The sequence below is a fragment of the Pistacia vera genome, unplaced genomic scaffold, assembly GCF_008641045.1.
Source record: "Pistacia vera cultivar Batoury unplaced genomic scaffold, PisVer_v2 Contig174, whole genome shotgun sequence".
NCBI classification, from domain to species: Eukaryota; Viridiplantae; Streptophyta; class Magnoliopsida; order Sapindales; family Anacardiaceae; genus Pistacia; species Pistacia vera.
The window spans coordinates 640,407-664,376 of NW_022195833.1; the positions used below are offsets into that span (position 1 = coordinate 640,407).

The 23,970-nt window shown below is 37.8% G+C and overlaps 1 protein-coding gene and 1 pseudogene across 1 annotated transcript; both read left to right on the forward strand.

Annotated features, from left to right (window-relative positions):
* Positions 1-8,729: 8,729 nt before the first annotated feature.
* Positions 8,730-15,926, forward strand: LOC116125999 (TMV resistance protein N-like). Its single transcript, XM_031411702.1, has 3 exons — positions 8,730-8,965; positions 15,735-15,809; positions 15,899-15,926. Exons 1-3 carry the CDS (start codon positions 8,730-8,732, stop codon positions 15,924-15,926), a joined length of 339 nt encoding a protein of 112 aa, XP_031267562.1.
* Positions 15,927-16,292: 366 nt separating this feature from the next.
* LOC116126000 lies at positions 16,293-17,483 on the forward strand (annotated as a pseudogene).
* The last annotated feature ends 6,487 nt before the right edge of the window (positions 17,484-23,970 follow it).

The window sequence follows — 23,970 nt, forward strand, 5'->3', positions numbered from 1 at the left end:
CTCAAACGTCGTTTGATTTCTGGAAACCAAAGCGTCACTTCCTCCACTATAAAATGCTAAACTCCTTTCAAGCGAAGTCACAACATTTTCATTATCAGAGAACAAGGAGCTTTTGCTGGCACTGAATCCTTGCTTTTCAGAGCGGTGTTTGTCCGATATTTGGAACAGAAGAGTCGATCCTTCTCATTTTCAGAGGTAAAGATGACTTCTCCTTTTTTTTTTTTTTCCTTTTTTTCTTTAATGTCATTAGCTTTTGACAATCACTATGTGGTGGCTATCCGTCGGTAGCTCATCGGAGATGAAATGCTCTCCGTTAGGTTAGAGCCGCTGGAGGCTCTTAAGTATACTTGTTAGGGTTTTTATAGGTTTAAGGAGGAAAACTTCTCACCCACGTCATCGTACGAAAATGTACGAAGACTGAATGGTACCCTTTTGTCACTTTTGCAGATTGCAAAATGGACCCCCTAACGACCAGAGCCGAGGAAGGGGTTAACTTGCCCGTAGAGGGTGCTCTCGCGGACCCCTCTCGAGAAATTTATTCAGCGCTGACTTCTAACAAGCTGCAAATGATAGTTAGCTAGTTCGCTGTTAGCATAGATGTCTTCCTCGAGATTGCATATACTGCCCGGGATCCACCACGTGGGTTCGCTGCGATCTCCGAAGATATCTTTAAGGGTGAGGGATCTTTGTTCGCTTTAAGAAGTATACTAACTGTCTTATCGTGTAGGCTTTGCTTTCCCTGCACATGTCTCAGTAAAAGGCCCAGCTGGGGTCTGCTGAGCAATTAGTCGAGCTGCAAGAGGAGAATGCTCTGCTCACGCAAGAGCTAGAGGCCACACGAGCTAATAGAGATTCGTCCATTGCTCAGGCAGAACAATTCATGTTTGAAAGGGACACTGCTCGCCGCACAGTGGACTTCCAGAGGCTGAACTGGACAAGGAGAGAAGGTGAAGGAACTCCAACGAACTGTGGCTAGGTTTTCCAGGGAGGCTGGAGAGAAGGATCAAGCGCTACAGAATACCTCTGAACGAGCCATGCGGGCCGAGCAGGAAAGGGCTAGCCTATGGGAGGCTACTGAAAAGCAGTGAACAGAGCTTGAGGCAGCGCTTCACTTCGCTCAGGGTTGCGTCGCTTCTCTAACCGCGGAGATGGAAAGGCAGGAAGCGGAGACGGAGAACAGGGCCGTGGACTGGACGGTCAGGTCTATCTTCGCTCTTTAGGTGAAGAATCCTGAGATGGATATGTCTGATCTCCCTGGTGAGTATCAGGACAAACTGGCTGCCTTGGCCCAGGCTAAAGCTAAGGAGACAGCTCGGGAACATGATCAGGAAGACCATCCAGAGTACATCCCAGAGATGGTCGTGCCCAAACAGGAAGTCGGTGACCAACCTGGGAATATAGAGGTCACTCCCCCGGGTCCTAGGAACGAGGATCAGTGATTCGTCCTTGTAGCCCTTATCCTATTTTGTGTACTTCCCCTTTATCATGAATAAAATTCGCTTTTAGTAATTTTTCAGTGCTTGGAAGTTTAGTACCCTCTATTACATATGAGATCGCATAGTAACTGCTTACAATTACATTGGAATAAGTCTATGCGAACATAATTTTTATACTAACAGAATTGCATATGTAAAGCGAACTGAATTACATTCATTATTTACAAAGGTTTGCGAAAAATAAGCTTCTTAAAGGAACTGAGTTCGGAATTACTGATAGTAAGGTCGGAGATGCTCAGCATTCCAAGCTCGTAGCACCATGGAACCATTCAGCCTTTTGAGGTGGTAAGTCCCCGGTCTTATCACCTTGGCGATGCGGTATAGGCCCTCCTAGTTTGGTCCCAAAACTCTCGCACTTGGTTATTTAGTACTGAGGAGAACTTATTTCAATACAAGGTCGCCGACCTGGAAGTCTCTTCGCTTGACTTTAGATTCGAAGAACCTTTTCGCGGTTTGTTGATAGGCAGCTATTCTTAGCAAAGCCTTGCTGTGTCGTTCTTCAACAAGGTCCAGACTTGCGCGCATAAGCGCTTTGTTGTCTGCTTCATTGTAAAGGTCTCTCCGAAGTGAACCGGTTCTGACCTCCACAAGGATCATTGCTTCGCAGCCATAAGCTAGCGAAAAGGGAGTTTTTGAGGTAGAGGTTCTCAGAGTTGTTATGTACGCCCATAGGACTTCAGGAAGGTCGTCGGCCCAGTTTCCTTTGGCTACGTCAAGTTTGGCCTTCAGAATGTACTTGATGGTTTTGTTAACAGCTTCAAATTGAGCATTTGCTTCCGGTCTTGCGATAGAGGCAAACTTTTTATAGATACCCAGCTTGTCATAAAACTGTTTAAACTCCTCGTTGTCAAATTGTTTACCATTATCTGAGATGAGAGTATGAGGAATCCCGTATTGGTACACAATATTCTTGAAGACGAGGTCCTTGAGCTTTCTTGTTGTGATCGCAGCTAGTGGCTCGGCTTCGACCCATTTGGTGAAGTAATCCACCGCGACCATGACATATTTTACCCCCTCTTTACCAACCAACATGGGGCTGATGAGATCAATCCCCCATATAGAGAATGGCCAGGGGCTAGTCATAATCGTCAGTTGGTGAGAGGGAGCTCACAGTATGTTTGCAAACCGCTGACACTTGTCACACCTTTTGACAAAGTTGTAGGTATCTTCATGGATTAGGGACCAGTAGTACCCTTGACGAACAACTTTGTTAGCAAGAGATCGTGTGGTGGTGTGGTTACCGCAGATCCCTTCGTGTATCTCCCTCATGATGTAATCGGCTTTTTCGCTAGTCACACATAGGAGGAGAGGGGTGCTAAACCCCCACCTATATAACCGATCTCCAATGAGGGTGTAACGAGTAGATCTTGTTCGCAGAGTCCTTGCCTCGACCTTGTCGTCAGGTAAGGTCCCATCTTTGAGATACCGAATGATGGGGGTCATCCAGGAATCTGATTCTGTTATATTCACGGCCTGTTCGATTGGGCTGATACTGGAAGTCTTAATGAACCGAACAGGAATGCTCTCTGGTGCATCCGAGTCCAATGATGAGGCTATCCTTGCCAAGGCATCCGCCACAGAGTTGCTATCTCTAGGGATCTAAGCGATCGTGAAGTGCTTGAACGGCTTGAGTGTGACCTTAGCTTTCTTCAGGTAACTGATCATGTTATCTTCCTTGGCCTGATACTCTCCTAGAATCTGGTTGACGATCAGCATGGAGTCACTGTGGATGCTGATCACGGTCGCCCCCATTTCCCTGGCCAATCGTAACCCAACGAGGAGAGTTTCATACTCGGCCTCATTATTGGTTGCTTTAAAACCGAACCGGAGAATGCTATGAATGCGGGCCTCTTCGGGGCTTAATAAGAGAAGACCTGCCCCGGCTCTTTTTCTGTTTGATGTAGAGAGTCCAGGTCGTGAGATTTTGAATAGTTTCTTGGATGACTCCGCTGGGCTGTTGTTCCGACTTGTTTACGGGATGATGCGAGAACTCTGATATGAAGTCGGTAACAGCCTGCCCTTTGATAGTTGCTCTCGGTTTGTAACGGAGATCTAATTGACTGAGTTCCATGGCCTATTTGAGCAATTTACCCGACACCTTTGGTTTTTGGAGGACCTACATGAGTGGGTAGTTAGTTAATACATGAACTGTATGGGCATAGAAGTAAGGTCGCAACTTTCGGGAAGCGATCAGCCAGGCATAGGCTAATCGCTTCATTTCTGGATATCACATTTCGGTGTCTAACAGACGCTTGCTCGTGTAGTATACTTGCCATTGCGTTATATTCTCTTCCCAAACTAAGGCTGCACTGACCGCGAACTGTGAGACGGACAGGTGCAAAAGGAGGATCTCTTGTAGGAGAGGTTTGGATGGAAGTGGTGGCTACCCAAGGTGTTCCTTTATTCTTTGGAACGCTTGTTCGCACTCGAGAGTCCATTTGAACTTCTTATTGGCCTTGAGTACATTGAAGAATGGCAAGCAGCAATCTGTTAGCCTCGATATGAAACGACTTAGCGCTACTATATGCCCAATCAGGCTCATGACCTGCTTTCTATTGGTCAGGCTCTTCATACCGAGGAGAGCTTGGATTTTTTCAGGGTTGATCTCAATTCCCCGCTGGTTAACCATGTACCCTAGGAACTTCCCTGAGGATACTCCAAATGAACATTTGAGGGGTTCAGCTTCATTCGATACTAGCAGAGGATGTCGAACATCTCAGCAAGATGCGCCACGTGATCTGAAGCGATATGCGACTTGACCAGCATGTCGTCCACGTAGACTTTCATCGATCTGCCTATCTGTTCGGAGAACATTCAGTTAACCAGTCGCTGGTAAGCTGCACCAGCGTTCTTGAGGCCGAAGGGCATAACTTTGTAGCAGTACAACCCCCGATTTGTAACGAAAGATGTATGCTCTTCGTCCGGTGCATACATCAGAATCTGATTGTATCCCGAGTAAGCATCCATAAAACTCAACAGCTCGTGCCCCGAGGTGGCATCCACGAGCTGGTCGATCATTAGCAAGGGAAAACTATCCTTCGGACATGCTTTGTTGAGGTCGGTGAAGTCGATGCAGGTATGTCATTTTTCGTTAGGCTTCTTTACTAGGACCGGGTTTATAACCTAAGTTGGATAGAGTGCTTCTCGGATGGATCCATTTCGGAGGAGGTTATCCACCTCAAGCTTCAAGGTGGCATACCACTTCGGATCCATCGCTCTCCTCTTTTGGCGAACTGGCTTGGCTTCACTGTTGATATTTAATGCATGGCAAATAACCTTCGGGCTGATCCATACCATATTTGCGTGCGACCATGCGAACACATCGATGTTTTCCTTAAGGAAGCTGGTCAGTTCGGTAGCGAGCTTGGGATTGAGATTTTTACCAATCCTTAACACCCTGCTTGGTTCGCTCTGGTCGATTAGTACTTCGGTCAGGTCCTCAACTGGCCCACTGGAAGGGAAGTCTTGAATGCGAGGATTTATATTATTCGCGGCTAGGCCAGGCTGCGGCTCGATCCGGCTGATTGCCATTGTTTGTCTATGATTGCCGCGCGAGGTGCCTTTGCCTTTGCACGTCATCTGTACTGCTTTCACATAGCAGTCGTGAGATACGCGCTAAAACCCGCTAACTTCCCCGATCCTCATCAGGGTAGGGAACTTCATCTTCAGATGATACACTGAAGTGACTACCTTGAAGTGTCTCAACAGAGGTCGCCCCAGGATTCCATTAAAGGCGGATGGGCAATCCACTACCAAGAATTCAATTACCTTGGTCACCTCGTCGAAGTCACCCAGCGTGATTGAGAGTGAGATTGTTCCCTTTGGGAGCAGGTGATCCCCTGTGAAGCCATAAAAAGGGAACGAGGCATGCTTCAAGTTGGCCTCGTTCAGATTCATTCTTTTGAAATTCGCAGCGAACAGGATGTTCACAGCACTTCCATTATCCACTAACATTCTGTGGATATTTTGGCACCCTATTAGGGGTGTGATCAGAAGGGCGTCATCGTGGGGATGGTGCAGTCGTGCTGCATCTTTTTTAGAGAAAGAAATTTTCTCCTCATTGCGGACTTTTTGTGGCCGTTGCGATGTGCTCATCACTCTGATGGGGTCATGATGAGCTTCGCGGGCGTACCTTTCTTGGGCGCCTCTCGAGTTCCCCGCGAAGTGGGGTCCCCCAAAGATTAAATTGAGGTTGCACACTCCTTTCTGATCACGGCGCTTCTTACTTGGCTCCCCCTGATTTTTCTCTTGCGAGGGAGCAGATTCATCAATATACTCCTTGAAATGCCCTTGCTTGATGAGGTTTTCGATCACTTGCTTGAAAGCTCGGCATTCATCGGTATGGTGCCCATTATCCCGATGATAGAGACAATATTTCTTACTGTTCCTGGCCGATAGGGGATTTTTCATGGGCTTAGGTTCTCTGAGCAGGTTGGCTTCTTCCAATTTGTCAAGAATAGCCAATACAGATGCATTCAAGGGAGTATGTTGGTTCCTGTCGCGATCGCGACGAGGAATTGGGGCATAGGACTTTTTGGGCTCATAGCGCGGCTTCTTCCTTTTTCGCTGATGGTCAAGAGCCCATCTGTGATCAACTCTCATTCTTCCTTCCAGACTAGGCGCACTGCCTGAGGTGCCACGGTCGTGGTCGCGGCGATGGAGTGCCGCTACAGAGTTTTCAATACGGAGATATTTCTCCACAAGGTTGTAAAAATGGGTGAGGGAAACATCGTCCTCAGCCTGAAGCTCTTTCCACAGGTTGGTCTGTGGACGAACTCCTGCAATGATAAGAGTCCGAACAAACTCTTCGGGAGTGTGAGCTACTTTGTTGAGTTCTCTGTGGAATCGGTCTATATATGATTGGAAGGACTCATCCCTCTCTTGCCTTATATTGCTGAGATAACTCAAAGGCATTGAGAACTTTCTGTTCGCTTAGAAGTGCCTCAGGAACGTCGTGCTTATTTGAGGCCACGAGTTGATCGATCCCGCTGGGAGCGACCTAAGCCACCGTTTGGCATGAGAGGTTAAGGTCACTACCAAACAACAACACTTCGCCAAATCCGAGACCTGGTGAAGCTCCATCAGGTCATTGAATTCATATAAATGATCCTGCGGATCAGAATTTCCATCGAATGCTCGCATGTCGGGCATCCTAAATCTTGATGGTAGTGGGGTGGCTAACACCGCTAGAGAAAAGGGAGACGATGATGCGACCTGCCCTTACTCATTTTGCTGAGCTTTCAGTTGATCAAGAGCTCGCTGCAGCTCATCGATTTGAGGTAGCGGCGCTACCTGGGGATTACTTTCCGCAACGCGGGTGCAACCCTCACGGTTACGATTGAGGAATGACCGTAGGTCGGATTCCCCTACGCCTCTGTCGGCAGTCTCGGCCAATCTTGACACATGCTGGCTAGAGCCATGTGATGGTGTTGCATTATTCGGGGAACTTTCACGACCTCCGCGGTGGTGCAAATCGACCCGCAGAGTGTGGTAGCTTCCCGCACGACGATCAAGATCGTTTTGGCGGTAATGAGAATTGCCTCGCCCAATACTTTTGTGGGGGTTTTCACACAACGTGGCGTGGGATGGCTCGGGTTGCACCCTTTCACTGAGTCTTAACGCCACAGGTATTCTACCAGGGGTGTGGTCGGTGTTCGCCGGGTTTTTTAAGCTTTTAGGTCCATTCGCCACTTGCTTACCCTTTCTTTGACGTGCTGCAGTGCTTGCGGCATAGGCTACCGCCTTTTTCCATGCTTTCGCGTGACCTGCAGGCGTTTTTGGTGGTTGCACTACCTCATTCGACTTGGACAGTACGTCCTGGTCCAAACGGTCCAATCTCTGCGTGATCGTTTGGATAGTATTATTGAACCTCTCCAAGTAGCTTAGAATGGTAGGGTCAAGTTGTGAACTTGATGGGATGTTCCCCGCCATAGTCAGCGGGGCCGAGGGTACCCTGGAGGAGGTATCCTCTTGCGTTTGAGGGATCCCCTCAGGATTCTGGTTGATTTTCTCATGTTCAAATCAGTGAGCCATTTGTTGTTGTGGGACCCGTGAGTTAGAGATTCTCTTGATGAAGGATGAACACTAAATCAGGCCCTCATTCTCACGCCATACTGTTGATGCGTGATTTTTACACCAACAAAACGCACGTGTGAAATGCTGGGTTGGCCCAGAAGACACACGCGAATGTGAGAAAAATAATGAGTAAATGCGGTGGGGAGAGTTTTAAAGTGGTTTGGATGCTTTAAGGAAGCAAATCCTACGTCCACTGATGTCTATTAATGATAGCGACCTGGTCGTGGTCAGGGAAGTGACTTTACAAGTGATTTTACAAGTGAGAGAGAGAGATTAGCCCATCCCCTTAAATGAGAGGAGAGCTCCCAATTTATAGTGGGATGGATTAAGATTATCATTACTGGATCTGTAAGTGGGTGGGATTATCTGTGCAAATCCTTCTTTATATCACATTACCCACCTTCTAGAGTGATTCACGCCATTTGTTGCATGGATTGGACACGTGGACGTCCTCTATCCTTTCTTTAGTCTGGCGCGCACCCACTGTATTGACAAGAGTGTGCTGCTCGCATCATTACGTGACGCGACTGTGCTAGAATGTCAGTGGGATCTTTTCGAGGTTTGATCACTCGCGCTGGCTGGGCGCCACGTTAGCCTAATTTTTTCAGGCATGACACTATTATTGCCTTCAATCAATTATTTCTTTATTTATTTTTGATTGATTTTTGCTGTTGCTAATATTGGTTCCACTGAAACTGACCCAGTATGAATTATGGTGGGCTGCTAGTGGGTGGGATATGGTTCCAGGGTGGTGGCAAATTGATTTTTTAAAAGAACGATTGATGGATTTTAAGGATCAATTGTATGGATTTGAGTAGAAATAAGCAGCAATCAATGCAAAGACATAGATATAGTGTAACATAAAGTAAATTACTCTATTAGGTGTTTTAGTTTAACCCTCTATGTTTTGTTAATTTGAAGTGTCTTAGTTTCCACTACTACTAGAGTATGATGTTTTCCTTAGTCTACAAGTCAAGGACACCCTTAATAACTTTACCAGCACTCTGTACGAAGCGTTGTAGAAAAGGATTAAAACTTTCATTGATGATGAATTGATCATAGGAGAACAAATTTCTCCATCTCTTTTGAATGCAATTGAACACATTCAAAGATTTCGGTTATCGTTTTTTTTTTCTCTAAAGGGTATGCTTCTTTTAGATGTTGTCTCAAGAACCTGAAAAGGTTCTTGAAAGCAAGAACAAGAACTGTCAGATTGTAATGCTAGTCTTCTATAACATAGATCCATCATATGTAAGGAAACAAAATGGCACTTTTAGGGAAGGATTTGCTCAGCTTAAAGACTGTTTTATGGATGATTCAGAGACGTTGCAGAGATGGAGGACTACTTTGAAGGAAGCAGGCAACATATCTGGCTTTGATGCAAAAGTCGTTAGGTAACTGTTAATTTGTTATCAATGTCTTTTATGTAGTAATTTTACTTTCAGCTGTAAGTTTTATTTTTCTTTTTTGTGTTTTTCTTTTCAACATCTTTGTTTACGATTAACTTTATTAATCTGCTTTTGAAAACATGTACACTGTGATTTTGTTTTAGATGAAAAGATGATTTTTTATCAAAATGTATGTTTGTTTATGTCAAGTGTATTCATCATTTTGAAGTTAAAATGAGTGATAGCTTCTTTGCCATTAAGGGTTTGGAGAGATGTTTAGAGAAAGAGAGAGAGACATGAAAAAATAATCAAGTTTAGTGAGAATTTGTAATTTTTAACTTTTAGGTGATACATATTTACCTTAAATAATTTTTAGATTATATTTTATAACCATAGTCTATGTATAAGTTCTTTCAAGATGAGGCTAACCTAACTTATCCACTTCTTTCTAAATATCATGCTGTTTGATAGCTAATTCCTGATCAATTCATTTATCCAAGAACAATATTTTCGTTTCTTTTGAATTTGAGCACTGATATTATGATCAGTTGACATATCCCATGAGTATCATAGTTTATAAGTATTTTTGCATTGTGATTGAGCTTCCTTCAAACTAATGAATATATATTAAGGATATGTAAAGTGATCACCAATTATGTTTGAATCCGAAATTGGTGCCACTGAAAATTGAATTTTTGTCTATTTTTTTAAGAACAAGAAAATATCTAGCATCATAATTCATAGATGGCAGTACTTTATAGTGCCAACCTATATTTTTAGAATGCTTAGTCAATGAACATATAAGAGGAAGAAAAAAGAGAGGTACTTAATACCCTGTAGCCATAAATGTTTCATATCCTAGGATGGAACAAGCAGTACCCTTCTCTTGATCATTACAAAGTAACATCATCAGGAATTCAGTTCTATGAATTAAAATTATGTCATTACTTGTAAAGGATATTGTTGAAGGTATTTTGAAGAGATTGAATGATGATCTCGGTAATTCACACCAAAAACTTAGTTGGACTAGATTCAACAATTGACGGATTGAAATTTTTTTACATATGGCTGGTTTTGCAAGCTGTGAATTTTGGGCATTGGGGGTGTAGGTAAGAAACTCTTGCTGCGGCTATATTCAACAAAATCTCTAGACAGTTTGAAGCTTCCTAATTCGTTGAGAATATTGAGAAAAAATCACAGAAGTGGGGGACTAAATGACGTGTGCCAAAGATTAATTATGCACTTTTGGTCATATACATCCCAATATTGGTCACCTTCAAAGAGAATGACTTGGCCGCAAGAAAGTTCTCCTTGTGTTTGATGATGTGACACAATCAGAAAATAGAATATCTAATGGGAGTGTTTGACTACTTGGATTCAGAAAGTCGAATAATCATCATCACGGCAAGAGATTAACATGTACTCAAACAGTGGATACATGCATGAGATGAAAGGGTTATAAAGCTTTTCAACTTTTTACCCTATATGCCTTTGGAGAAAAGTGTCCAACAGAAGATTATGAATTATCATTCAATTCCTGAATTGTGGAATTGCCTCGTTCTGATGCTGGTCAATTTGCAACCCTCCCAGATGACTGAAAGGAAAGAAAAAATCTGCAAAAGCACGCCAAACCCTTCATCTTAGAAGGAGATGTTCTTTATGGGCGAGGGTAACAGGATTTATACTCAGACGAGGAGCTAACCAAGTAATGAAGGAAGTTCATGCTGGCCAACAATTGAAGACAATGCGACCTGCATTGTTCAGAATTGCTAAATTTACAGATTATTTCAGTCTGGCTAGATCTCTGGTGCGCATTCTAATGATAAGCTTTTAGCTAGCATGTGGGATATATTGTGAGGATGTCATTCTGAAATTCTCTGGATTTCAGATTATGTCACCAAACTATTTAATAGATAAGTTAGATGAAGGCTACGCTATATAATTTTACAGCCAGACCTCTGTTGTGCTTCAACATGGTTACTATGAAATGTTGCAGGCGCGTTTTCTGGGCTGTGAAATGAAGTTTATTGGTTTCTATCTTGTAAGCTGCTGTCATTTGGATATTGTCCTCAACTTTGAAATTGCATTGTCCAAAACATCAACAAGAAAATCTGCATCACACAACATCAACAATCAATTTTTACTCTAATCGGAAGGCTCGTGTGTCGTTTAGTGGTGAGAGAGGCAATGAAAAGCGCGGGAAATGGAGTGGAGACATTGTTTATTGGCGCCAAATTTGGTTGTTTAAATTTCCATTTGTTCCATTTCTTGACATGCCTAAGTTGTGAGAAAGAGCCCGGGGTGTGAGAATCCTAGGATCGAATGTAGAAAAAATCCTGAAAGTTATAACACTTTCCTGCGAAACAAACAGAGAAACTTGAGAGAAAAAAGAATTTCTAGAACTGATCTTGAATTGTTTTATACTAAAAATGAGTCCACGTTGGATTCGAAAGGCTTTCACGCAGTTGCGTTTTGCACTTCTTCTTCAGCTTTATATAATTATATTTACAAAACGCAGCACTTCATTAACTAACGCAACTAAAACCAAAACGGAGCACCATTAATCAACTGATTCATCAAAACCCATCACTTCAATTAAACTTACTTTCCCAGGCTTCTGATCAGTTTCAGTTTCAATCTCACCTCTATCTCTCCTGTATTAACAATATGAAATTTAGATAGCTGGTCCCGCATTCAGAAATGTACAAGCGACCAATATAACAATTACAGTAAGTTGGATTAAATATATTTCATAAATATATTACAAGGCTTGTATTTGTTTTATGGCCTCTACGCATATGCTGGTAAATAGTAATTATCTTTCTCATGATTTGTTCTTTTATAAGGTAAGTGGACTCAAACATTCAATTCAGTTTATTTATTATTAAAATCACACTTGTCAAGTCTTTTTATTCTACACTGTTTCTAGTGTTAGATACTTCTATGCTCCGATAAGCCTTGCGTAATCATGGCTTTTTATTAAAGAAAAAATGATATACAATGATCTCAAGTCATAATGTGTGGAATGATCTTTCATTATTTATTCACTTTGCAGAAATAACGTAGTGCTATGGTTATGTTTTATTGCTATTACTAATGTAAATTTCCTTGTTTTACAGTTAGAATATGATTTCTTAAAAAACCGTGGACTCATCTGAGTGAGACTTGTAGGTTGAAATCTTCTTACAGAAAAGGTGTTCCAAGTCCAAACCCATGAGCTTATTATTGTAGATCGGAACAAGTTGATAGGATTCCTTTTATTTCACCATGTCCCTCCAGGGTAAAATGATGGCTGATGCTTGTACAAATTCAGCACAACAGGTTCTTTTTGCTTCGATAGGAAACCCTCCAGAGGAAATTCAAGACTATTTACTTCAATTCCCAAGCTGATCTTCAGGATATGCCAAATCTGGAACTTTCTCTATAGTTTCTACATAGTTGTGGCGCCCTGCATAATAGTTCAATGGTTTTTGGATAAAGCTTATTTTATCTTGCCTTCAAAACTCGGCTTACTTTCTGCAATTTATATTCATGCCCTGCAGTTCTCTTCCAAATTGTTGAAGTGCCTCTTTTTTAATGCTATTCATTGTGCTTTCAGTCTAGCTTGATCACGGGCCGGCATGCTAAGATTTGGCTGCAAACTTGGCGTGTGGACACATATTCCCTTGACGGTCATCTCGATGTTCTCTGGATTTTCTTCCCTGGAATTGGTTTATTTTGCCGAACTACTATTTAATTATGTGTTACATTAGGGATAGTGCTATGATGAGGTTTCTGATGTTTGGTTTTTTGGGCTGTGATTTGTATGTTGATTGCTCTTGAATACTTTTGTAAGCTTGCTATTATTTACGAGTTCTGTTGTTTTTGAAACACTGGTTTATTGTTGAACTTTTCCCTTCTAAGGCTGCTTTTGTCTACATGTTTGCATAATTAGATTTGTTTTTCCATATATCGTTAATACTAAGCCCGATCATATAAACTGCTAATTGCTGATACCCAGGGGTTTAGAGTTATTTCCGATACTCAGGAACTTTAGCCTTTAGGTACATAAGGGAAATCTCCAAGGGTTTACAACTTTAATCCCAATATCACTGTTGGATCTTTGAAAATGGTAATTTTTAGAGTTACTTGACTCTTAGAAATTTCATTTAATAAGAAAAATCACTGTGAGATTTAAAAAGTGATAAAAATCGTTTTTACAATTAATCAGTTGTAAAACTTAGAACATGTCTCATTATGATTTAATATTGTATTATGTTTGGGACAATACCGGATTGAACAAAATAATTATAGTCAAATTTCATAATAATATAATAACTAATTTAAATAAAATTTATAATATTAAAGTTCAAAATATATTGGAAAAAATTACATTTATAATATAAATCATTTATAATTATAAATTTCAGTAGGAAATTCAAGGCTTTTTAGTCTATCATTTCTGAAGTTTCTTGTTTGCCTGTTCTTCAGGATATATATGCCAAATCTTGTGCCTAGGTTGGGAGAAGCTAGCAGGTGTCACCATGGTGACATTAAACAATGCATAGACAATGGAAGAGTTGCAATCTCGGTTGTGGCTTTGCTGTGGGAAGCGAGGCTGCCCTTTGTGCAGATCTTTTTGTTGTTTTTTTGGCTACCGTTGGGAGAGATGGACAGAGTTTTACGGCATTCCTCTATTGCTTGGCTTTTTGTATAGGATCACAAGATCGTGTATTTCTTTTATGATAGCTCTTTTTAATACAACCATATAATACGGTTTGACATCTCTTAGTGATTTACTCATTTTAAAGTAATCAAAATTTTTATTCTTTTAAAAGTTATATTATAATTTCCATACTTTTTGATAAGATATATAAGAAAGAAAAGATGGGTGAATTGTTAGCTCATCAATTTTATAAAATCCATTAACACGACTTGTCCTCCTTTAACGATCTATCCAGGTTGCAATATAATTTGTAATTATACACTGGTTTTTATGAGGAGACTTTGAATAAGCTTTAGTGAATATTCCATTGATCTTTGCATGCGATTATTTGTTCAATAATGTACCTACAATAATTTTATTTAATAAGAGGTTTTATTAAAACATAGTTTAAGAACGAGGTTGTCAATAATAATAATGTCAAAGGCAATAAGAGGTCTTGAGGAAGAAGCCTTTAATGGTTTAATTGATCATTTGTTTGCTGCTAATAGGAATAGAGAGACTTTGGGCTTCTGCTTTTAAGTTGAAAAAGGTTGGTCTGTTCTGGCCTTGTTTGGGCTTGTTTTTGCTTTGTAGATTGTTGTTTCCTATTGTTCCAACTTTTTTTTTTTTTTTTTTTAATTATTTTGGTTAAGCCTGGTGTAAAGGATTGTACATCCTAAGCTTTTAGGCTTTTACTTTGTTTTTCTCCCTGGGCCTATCCAATGTATCAGAGTTGTGGGGTTTTTTCCTCATTTCCTCGGTATTTTTTATACAATTACCAGATTTACAAAAAAAATCTGTCATAATGGCCCACAAACTACCAGAACTAGCTAGTAATCATCTAGCATTTTCCGACTAGGTCCATAGTGGACCTGGCCGGAAAAAGTCAGATTGGTGATCTGGCCGGATCTGGACTTTTGAGGCCGTGGACAGCCAGATCTGACCTAGATCTGGCATTTTCCGGTTAGATCTACCATGGATTTGATCGAAAAAGGCCATATCAACGTCCTACTCACCATAACCGACCGGTCTGTGTCGTATCGTCATTTTTCGGCCAGATTCTGGCGATAGTGACCGAAATCTAGCACTGTGGATGGGTGGGGGTGTTTTTGTCATTTTACAAAAATTTAAATTAGCAAACCTAGGGGGTTTTTTTTGTAAATTTTTAAATTTTATCTCGTAATACTCCCCTATTCAACTACCCAATATTATTCTCAAAATCATATCCAAAATAATAAAACAAATAAACCCATAGCAATTCAAGGGAAAAAAAAAAGGCGTTATAAAGCAAATAACAGGGTTTGATTAGCTTCTCTGGTGAATGGTGATGTTTTCATTTGTAGGTTAAGCAAAATCAAAATTTTGCAGTAAATTAAGGCCTTTTTCTTTCTCTATTTGTGCCTCCAACTCCTCTGGTGAAGTGTGTATTGTAGATTGTGGTGTGCGTGTGCATTGAGATATTTGACTTTCATTGCTAGACTGCCACATAGTCCGTCTGCTCTTGTCTTTTTGCATCCCTATAAATAATTTGATTTCATCTGCAAAAAATAATGCTTCTCAGATCTGAATCAAATTATGTTAGAACTTCACTCTTAGACTCTGTTGCTAATGCGTAAGTAGAGCAAGTTTTTAAGGTTTCCATGACTTCGGTTGTTACACACTGGAACTCTGTCAATTTGATATCTTGTTAGCCTGATTTTGTTTAATTCAAATTTAGACCTCACGCTCAAATACCCCTTATATCAATTTGGCATCTTGTTGTCTTTATGCTTGTATCTTGTATTTGTGTTTATGTCTAAAGCTAATGGAGCTGCATCCCATCATAAGTTCGAAGGGCATGAACTCTCCGTCCACCCAGTTTGTCACCCCAAGTAGATTGGGAATTTATGAGCCCATTCATCAACTTGGCACATGCGGGGAAAACTTTAAAAGTAATGGCAATCCGAATACATCAACACATATGATTGTGGAGGTGGATACAAAACTAGACACTCAGGGGCGAACTATTAACATTTACTCTACTTGGTATGATGGTAGAGGACAACTTATTTGGATTCCCAAGCTAAATAATTCTTTTGTTCATCTTTTCAGTCAGAGGATACTTCGCATGGAACGTTCCCGCCTTCTAACAAGTAAGAACAAGAAGCAAGTAAACCTATTGATAAGGTAAGTTTGATTGTTTCCCTCTGATTCTAATTTATATGAATATTGATAAGCTATTGTACATGTTTATTTGCATCTTTTATTTTCTGCAGACTCACAAACTCTTGTTCTACTTCTTAGTCTTTGATACTTGTCTCTTCTCTGAAATTATTGTTGCTTTATGTTTGCCTAATTGGCTGAAACTTTTGAAATATTACACTCCTAAAAAGTGGTTCATGTATTAATGCAATGAAGGTGGGTTTTGTATTAGTTCGCTAGGACTTTTGAACTATTCTGTTGTTTTCTCTGGCTTTCTTGAATTACAACTATTTTCAAATTGATCATATTCTCCATGATTGATTCAGAAATTACTTTAAAATAGTCTATATCTGCACAAAGCCAAGAATTGGCACATAACTTAATGTATTACACACTGCCTTTGACTTCACTTTATTCAGTGCATTCATTCTCACAATTGACCAATTTGACCCATAGGTTGTGGCTAATATGGCTCTTTTTGTATATGAGTGTGGACACTGGGTTGAAGAGCAAAATAGGCAAACTTGTGAGCTGAGATCTGCTTTGCAGGCCCATATTAGTGATATAGAGCTTCACGTACTAGTGGAGGGTGGCATGAACCACTATTTTGAACTTTTCCTCATGAAATCTATTGTTGCAAAAGCCGATGTTTTCTATGTAATGTCCGGCATGTGGAAGATAGCAACTGAACGTTTTTTTCTTTTGGATTGGAGGATTTCGACCTTCTGAGCTTCTTAAGGTTATTCATATTTCAATTTATCTAATAAGTGAACTAACTTGCTCCATTGAAGGTATTTATGGATAATAAATGGAGTAACCATAGTTTTGGACACATTCCGTAATTTACTATATATATGTGTAAAAATTGCTCTTTCGCATATTTCTTAATCGAATTGTTATCTAAGGTCTTTCACCACAGCTAGAATAACGCTAGTTCGTAAACTGACATTGATAACAGGTTCTTGTTCTTCATCTTGACACCTTGACCGATCACAATATATGGAAGTTAGTAACCTAAGACAGTCATGTCAACAAACGGAAGATGCTCTGTCTCAAGGCATGGAGAAATTGCAATCAACTCTTGCTAAAACTGTAGCTGCTAGTCAACGAGTAGAAGGAGGTTACATCCCACAGATACCTAGTGCAATGGAGAAATTGGAAGCTCTAGTCGTCTTTGTGAACCAAGTAAGAATAGCTGATGTTTCTGTTGCATGATGTCTCTACTTTCAATATCTTTCAGTAATCCATTTTCTGATCTGTCAATTAGTTCTTTATCAGCACATCTGATTTAAATTGAGAAACTTTCTAGTGAGTCAAATTTTCATTTCTTCTACTTCTTGTCCAAACAGGCTGACCATCTTTGCCAGGATACGCTACACCAGACGTCTCGTATCCTAACAACTCACCAAGCAGCTCAAGGCTTGCTTGCGTTGGGGGAGTACTTCCAACAACTTAGAGCTCTGAGTTCTATTTGCGTCACTCGTCCTCGCGAGCCTGCCTAATCTTATACTGGAAAAAGGTCTACAAGACCAAAAATCTCTAGAAAGTCCTTGCCATCCAAACTTTGTTTCCCCCATCAGAGGTACCTGTGGACATTGTTGTTAAAAAAATAATATGCATCCTTTAAGCTACTGAAAATTTTTGAAGCAGTCACATGCACGCGTCTTGAGAAATTGTAAATATAAATAGCTTTTCTACTCAAAAGGAAGTTAAGTTTGTAATTAAATCAATTTTTGATGCATGATGTACATTTGATCATCTTTTAAAGAACATATTTAGGTTTTATGCTTTGGGTTACCGTTGCAACATCGTCGTGTAAATCTTTACAAGACGACAGTTTTACTTTCTTATATTTTTCGCATAAATCATGTATTTCATAGTGTTTTTGTGTTCTTGGAGTATGGAAAGATACTTGAGAATTTGAAGTAGTAGTGTACTGATTTAATCATTGTGGTTAGTGGGAGAAGGAAAGAATGCTCATTTTATAACTCTCAATTCATTCTAATATAATGAATTGGAAATCGATGAAGAGAGCCAAATCAATTAATCTCAAACCATCACTTTCTTTGGACTTCAATGGTTCATAGTTACTAATCAGTGAGAAAACGTTCTTTATCGTCTTTCAAAAAAGGGTCTGTGCCATATACACCCCTGAAACTAAAAAGTGTAATACACAGCCTCCACCAACGTCAAAAACTATAAAATATACCCTCACCCCCGACTGTTGGTGTTGGAGCTCGGAGCTGTTAAAATGGGTGACAAGGAGGATAAAATTGATATTTCATACAAATACAGATGATGAAATAAATTTTAAAAAAAATATTAACTTTGACGGGGGTATCATAAAACAATTTTGAAAATATTTCAACAATTTCTTAACAGGGGTTGCAAATTACATTGTCAAACCCTAAATCTCCATTCATTCAATTTCTTCATATCATCTTATGCCTGATTAGTGAGAAAGAGCCAGAATGAATACTTGGTATGTGAAAACCCATTTTTCCTTCAATTAATTCATTAATAAATTTGTTTCGTTGATTGATTTTTGTTGCTGTTAATCTTGATTCGAAACTCATATATTCTTAATTTTGAATCCCTTATTTCACTTAACCCTACTCCATTTTCGAAGCCGACTTAGTTAACTCACTTCTAGTGAAAACCCAGTTTCCATTATTCTTTTTAATTCCTCTAATTGCAGAGCTCCGCTTAGGAAGACACAAAAAAGCGCGTGAAATGGGATGGAGAACGAAGATACAGTTCATTCGCGCCAAATTTGGTTACAAATCACATTGTCAAACCCTAAATCTCCCTTCATTCAATCCTTCATATGCCTGATTCGTGAGAAAGAGCCAGACTGAATACTTGGTATGTAAAACCCATTTTTCCTTCAATTAATTCATTAATAAATTTCTTTTGTTGATTTTTTTTGTTGTTGTTAATCTTGATTCGAAACTCTGATATTTTTAATTTTGAATCCCTAGTTTCGCTTAATCAGACTCCATTTTCGAATAATCTAGAAATAGACTTTTATTAATTATTTTCAAAAAAATTATTCTCTTTAAAATACTGTTATTTAGTTTCAGCTTGTCTTATCTTATAATTCAAATTGAATGTGGGAAAATTTTTATGTTGTTGTATTGACTTGCTGCCTTAGACGACTATCTACTTTTTCTACAATGTTGTGATTGTAATTATTTATTTCTAAAAAAAATCTCTTTAGGGCTTAACAACAATATTTAAGTTCCAACACTACATAATTTATAAAAGTATGTAAGGATTTTTCAAAGGATCTCAGCTGTATTGGTTAAAGTTATATTATTTCTTTCAATTTAAGTCTAAATTAGTATATCACTTATTAAATATAATTGAACTTTTTTATTTATTGCATCGGAAGTTAATACATTTTCAATGCATGTTTATCTTTGTTTCATTTTTAAGGAACTAATTTGATGACACATTTTTTTAATAAAACTATATATACAGTTTGACTTGACCTCCTTTAGTGATTTATCTATCTACTCAAAGTAACCAAAATTCATTTTCTTTTGAAATTATATTACAATTTCTAACTTAGTAAAAATACGGAAGAAAAGATGGATTGCTAGCACATTAATTCATAAAATTATTAACAGGGCTTGACTTCCTCTGTGATATATCCAAATTGCTCTACAATTTGCAATTGCACTCTTGTTTTTGTTAGGAGACTTTGAATAAGCTTAAGCAAATACTCCACTAATCTTTGCTTGTAATTTTTGTTCAATAAGGTTTTTACAATAATATTATTCAGTAGGATTATCATACAGTATGCTCTTAGTTTATATATCAAGGGCATTAAAAGACAAAGAATTTTGTATTCAATGTATGTATCCTTATTAGAGCACACATTAAAACAATACTATTTAGTAATTAAGAGGGTCTATTATACGTAGTTTCATGATAATGGAAGGCATTTACAAGTATTATAACAAAGAGAATTTTGTTAATAATGAAGCTGGTTCAATTAATGTGAAATTAAGTAAATAAATATCCAATGGAATATGTTCACCGGCGAATTTGAATAAGCTCATAAATCGCCCTTTTTGTCTTTTTCCTTTCCTTTTTTGACTCGCAGTTCCTAGGTTTAGTGACTCCAGGATCCGAAAACTTGCCCGACATTTCAACTGGAATTTCAATTATCAAATTCTCATCAATTGAAAACGAAAGAAAATAATTGAATTTCGGTATTAAAAAAAAGAATTAATAAAAGGGATTAAGCAGGTTGAGAAATTAGGTATTAAAAAATAGAATTAATAAAATGGATTAAGCGGGTTGAGAAATTAGGATTTTTGTGGTGGTGTCTACACTCATTTTGTGTTATTTTATAGGAAAACTCTTTTAATACAACCGTATAACACGATTTAACTTCTCTTAGTGATTTATCCATTTTAAAGTAACTTGGAAGTCATATACAATTTCTACACTTATTGATAAGATATCACGAAAGAAAGATAGAGAACTGTTGGCTCATTAATTTCATATTATTAATTAACACGACTTGACCTCCTTTAATGATTTGTCCAGGTTGTAATATAATTTGCAATTACACATTTATTTTATCAAGAGACTTTACATAAGCTTTAGCGAATATTTCATTAACTTTGCATGTGATGTTTTGTTCAATAATGTTCTTGAAATAATTTTATTTAGAAGAGGTTTTAATAAACATAGTTTAAGAATGAGATTGTTAAATATATATGTCAAAGGTAAGAGGAGGTTATTGAGATCTATCCAACTAAGAGTACAATTTACAATTGCACAATGTTATTTCTTCGTTATTTATATATTTTTTTCCATCTATTTCTTCTTTCCTTTCTTAGCTCTTAGTGATTAGTTATTGAATCTCCATCAATTAAAAATGAATTAAAAGAATTGAATAAATTGGTCGTGTTAAGGGGATTAAGAAGTATAGTCTGTTTTAAAAAGATAGGAAACTGATGTGATAACATATCTTTTAATATAACTGTATAACAAGACTTGACATTTTCTAGTGATTATTAATCTCAAAGTAACCACAATTTCTATTCTTTTGGAAGTTATTTACATTTCCACACTTGTTTTGAATGTCAAAGATTGGATAAGCAACAACCTAGAAAATGATCTTTTATGAATTATTTTCCAAAAACTATCCTTCGAAAATACTATTATTTAGTTTCTAAGTCTTATCTTACACTTCAAATGAATGTGGAAAATTTCTATGTTAGTTGTATTGACTTGCTGACTTGGACGACTATCAACTTTTTGTACCATACCGTGAATGTAATTTTTTATTTTCAAAAAAAAAAAAAATCTCTTGGGCTTAACAATAATATTTAAGTTCCAACACTACATAATTTATATAAAGTATGTAGGGATTTCATAGGTTCAGCTTATTAGTTGAAATATATTTATTTCTTCAATTTAGAGTCTAATTAGTATGTTACTTTCATAGAATATAATTTAACTTTTTTATTTATTACATCAAAGGTTAGTACATTTTTAATGCACGTATTTATCTTTGTTATTTCAACGCATATGTTTATCTTTGTTCATTTTCAAATAACTAATTTGATAACACATTTTTTTGACCTTCTTTAGTGATCTCCCTTCTCAAAGTAACAAAACTTCTTTTCTTTCGAAATTATATTACAATTTACCTGTCGATAAAAATATGAGAAAAGATGGATTGCTAGCACATCAATCGCATAAATTAATTAACATGAGTACTCCTCTAGTCATATATCCAAATTGTCTCAATTTACAACGCACACTTGTTTTGTTAGGAGACTTTTAATAAGCTTAAGTGAATACTTCCAAATTTTTGCATGTAATTTTTGTTTAATAATGTTTTTGCAATAATATTAAGTAGGATTATTTTAACCGTGCCCTTAGTGCATACATCAAGGGCATTAAAAGGCAAAAAATTTAGTATATCAATGCATTGTTTTTAGCACATACATGTATTGAAATATGACTTTTTCAAACTTATGAGTTTCTTTGTTTCTTTCTTCTGCAGAATAAAAAGACTGAAATAAGAGAAATAGAATGGATCAGTGTCCTTACCAAGGACAAACCACACAAAAATTAATTTTATTTTATGTAATTCAATAAATTGTTATAATATTTTGTTATAATAAACGTTTTCATGATTGCAGAGACAAAGTTAACAGCAAATAGTGGGCGATGTAGAAGGGTAGATCGGGAATAACTAAATGTGAATGACTTGGAAACTTTTGGGTGTAACTAAATGTGAACCCTTGCTGAGGAATCTCGTGTGGAATTAATGAATTTGTGTCACAATCACACCAGATGTGATGGCTTATTACTTGTTTGTTGGGGTTGCAATTATTAGTCTAGTCAAAAAGAAAAGAAAAAAAAGGCAAGACATCTTCTAGGCAAGGAGATAAGTTGAAATACTTAGAGATTGATGCAAAGACTCATTTATATGGTCTTGGTTTAGCTCTTTATGTTTTTGTTAATGTCAAGTAATTCTCATCACTGGAAGTTATGGCTGCGCTTCTTCTTCATCTTCTCCTCAAGAGAAGTATGATGTTTTTCTTAGTTTCAGAGGTGAGGATACCCACAATAATTTTACTAGCCATCTGTATGCCGCTTTGTGTCAACAATGATCAATACATTCGTTGATGGCGAGCTTAAAACAGGGGATCAAATTTCTCCATTCTCTTGGAATGCAATTGAAGGGTCAAAGATTTCCTTGATCATTTTCTCAAAAGAGTATTCTTCTTCAGGATGGTGCCTTGAAGAACTTGTAAAGATCCTTGAATGCAAGAACAGTTATGGTCAGATTGTATCCTGTTTTCTATGGTGTATATCATCATAGTAGGAATCAGATTGAGACTTTTTGGGACTCATTTTCTAAGCTTGAAAAACGTTTCAAGGGTTCGCAAGAAACATTGCAGAGATGGAGGACTGCTTTGAGAGAAGCTGCCAATCTGTCTGGCTTGATTCAAATGTCATCAGGTGACTGTTAATACTTTTATTTTCTGCTGATTTTTTGTTTTTATTTAACTTATTTGACTATTAATTCGTTTCAATTTAGCATTAATCATTAGTTGAACTATTAATAATGTTAATTGTGTATCACTCAACTGTCGTCCACATGTGATATTAAATAGAAATATTGGTAGACTTGATATATGGAAATTATCATTTTTATATAAAACTAAGCATATGTACTCTTAGATTATTACTTTCACTGTGAAAATCATGTTGTCTGACAAATCATGTTTTTTTGGTCTCTTTAGGAAAGGAAAAAAAACGATAAGAACAATAATATGAAGTTAAAACAAGTGATAAGTTCTTTGGCATTAGGGTTTGGAGAGAATGTAAAAGAAAGTAGATACATGAAAGATATTGAGTTTTAGTGACAATTTTTTAAACTCTTTGTTTTGGAGGGCTGATCCTGTGTAATGTTTAAATATGATGTCATTTGATAGCAAAACTACTAGTTCAGTTTTTTATTAGGTAGCGTAACTTTTATTGATTTTTTTATTAGGTATATAATGTTTTTGCATTGAGATATGACATATGTCAAATTAATTATTATTGTTAAGGATGTGCAAAGGTTCAAACTCTATTTGACATCCAAATTTTTTTTCCATTGGTCACATATCCAAGGATGGAAAATGTACCTTGTTTTCGTTTTGATTTATCTAATTTGAGTATTTCTTTTTTTTTTTTTTTTTTATTTATATTTGGAGGTCTGCGTATACTTGTACAGAAAGTTGTCGAAAATATTTGGAGATATGATGAGGATTCTCCCTTAATAAACAAGAACCTAGTTGGGGTAGATTCTAGAATCGAGTATATTGAATGGCAACTATTCATTGGGTTTCTTGGTCTTCGCAAGATAGGAATTTGGGGTATTGGTGGAAATAGGTAAGACCACTCTTGCTGGTGCTGCGTTCAATAAAATCTTAGACATTTTGAAAATCTTACTTTGTTAAAATATTAGAGAAGAATCAGAGAAAAGCAAGGGGCTAACTAGTTGCACAAAAAACTTATTCGTGCAATTTTAAAGGATAAACATGCCAATATAGGATCCCCCTTCACCAGAAAAAGCGTGCTTGCAAGAAAGTTCTCATTGTTTTTGATGATGTGACAGATGTAA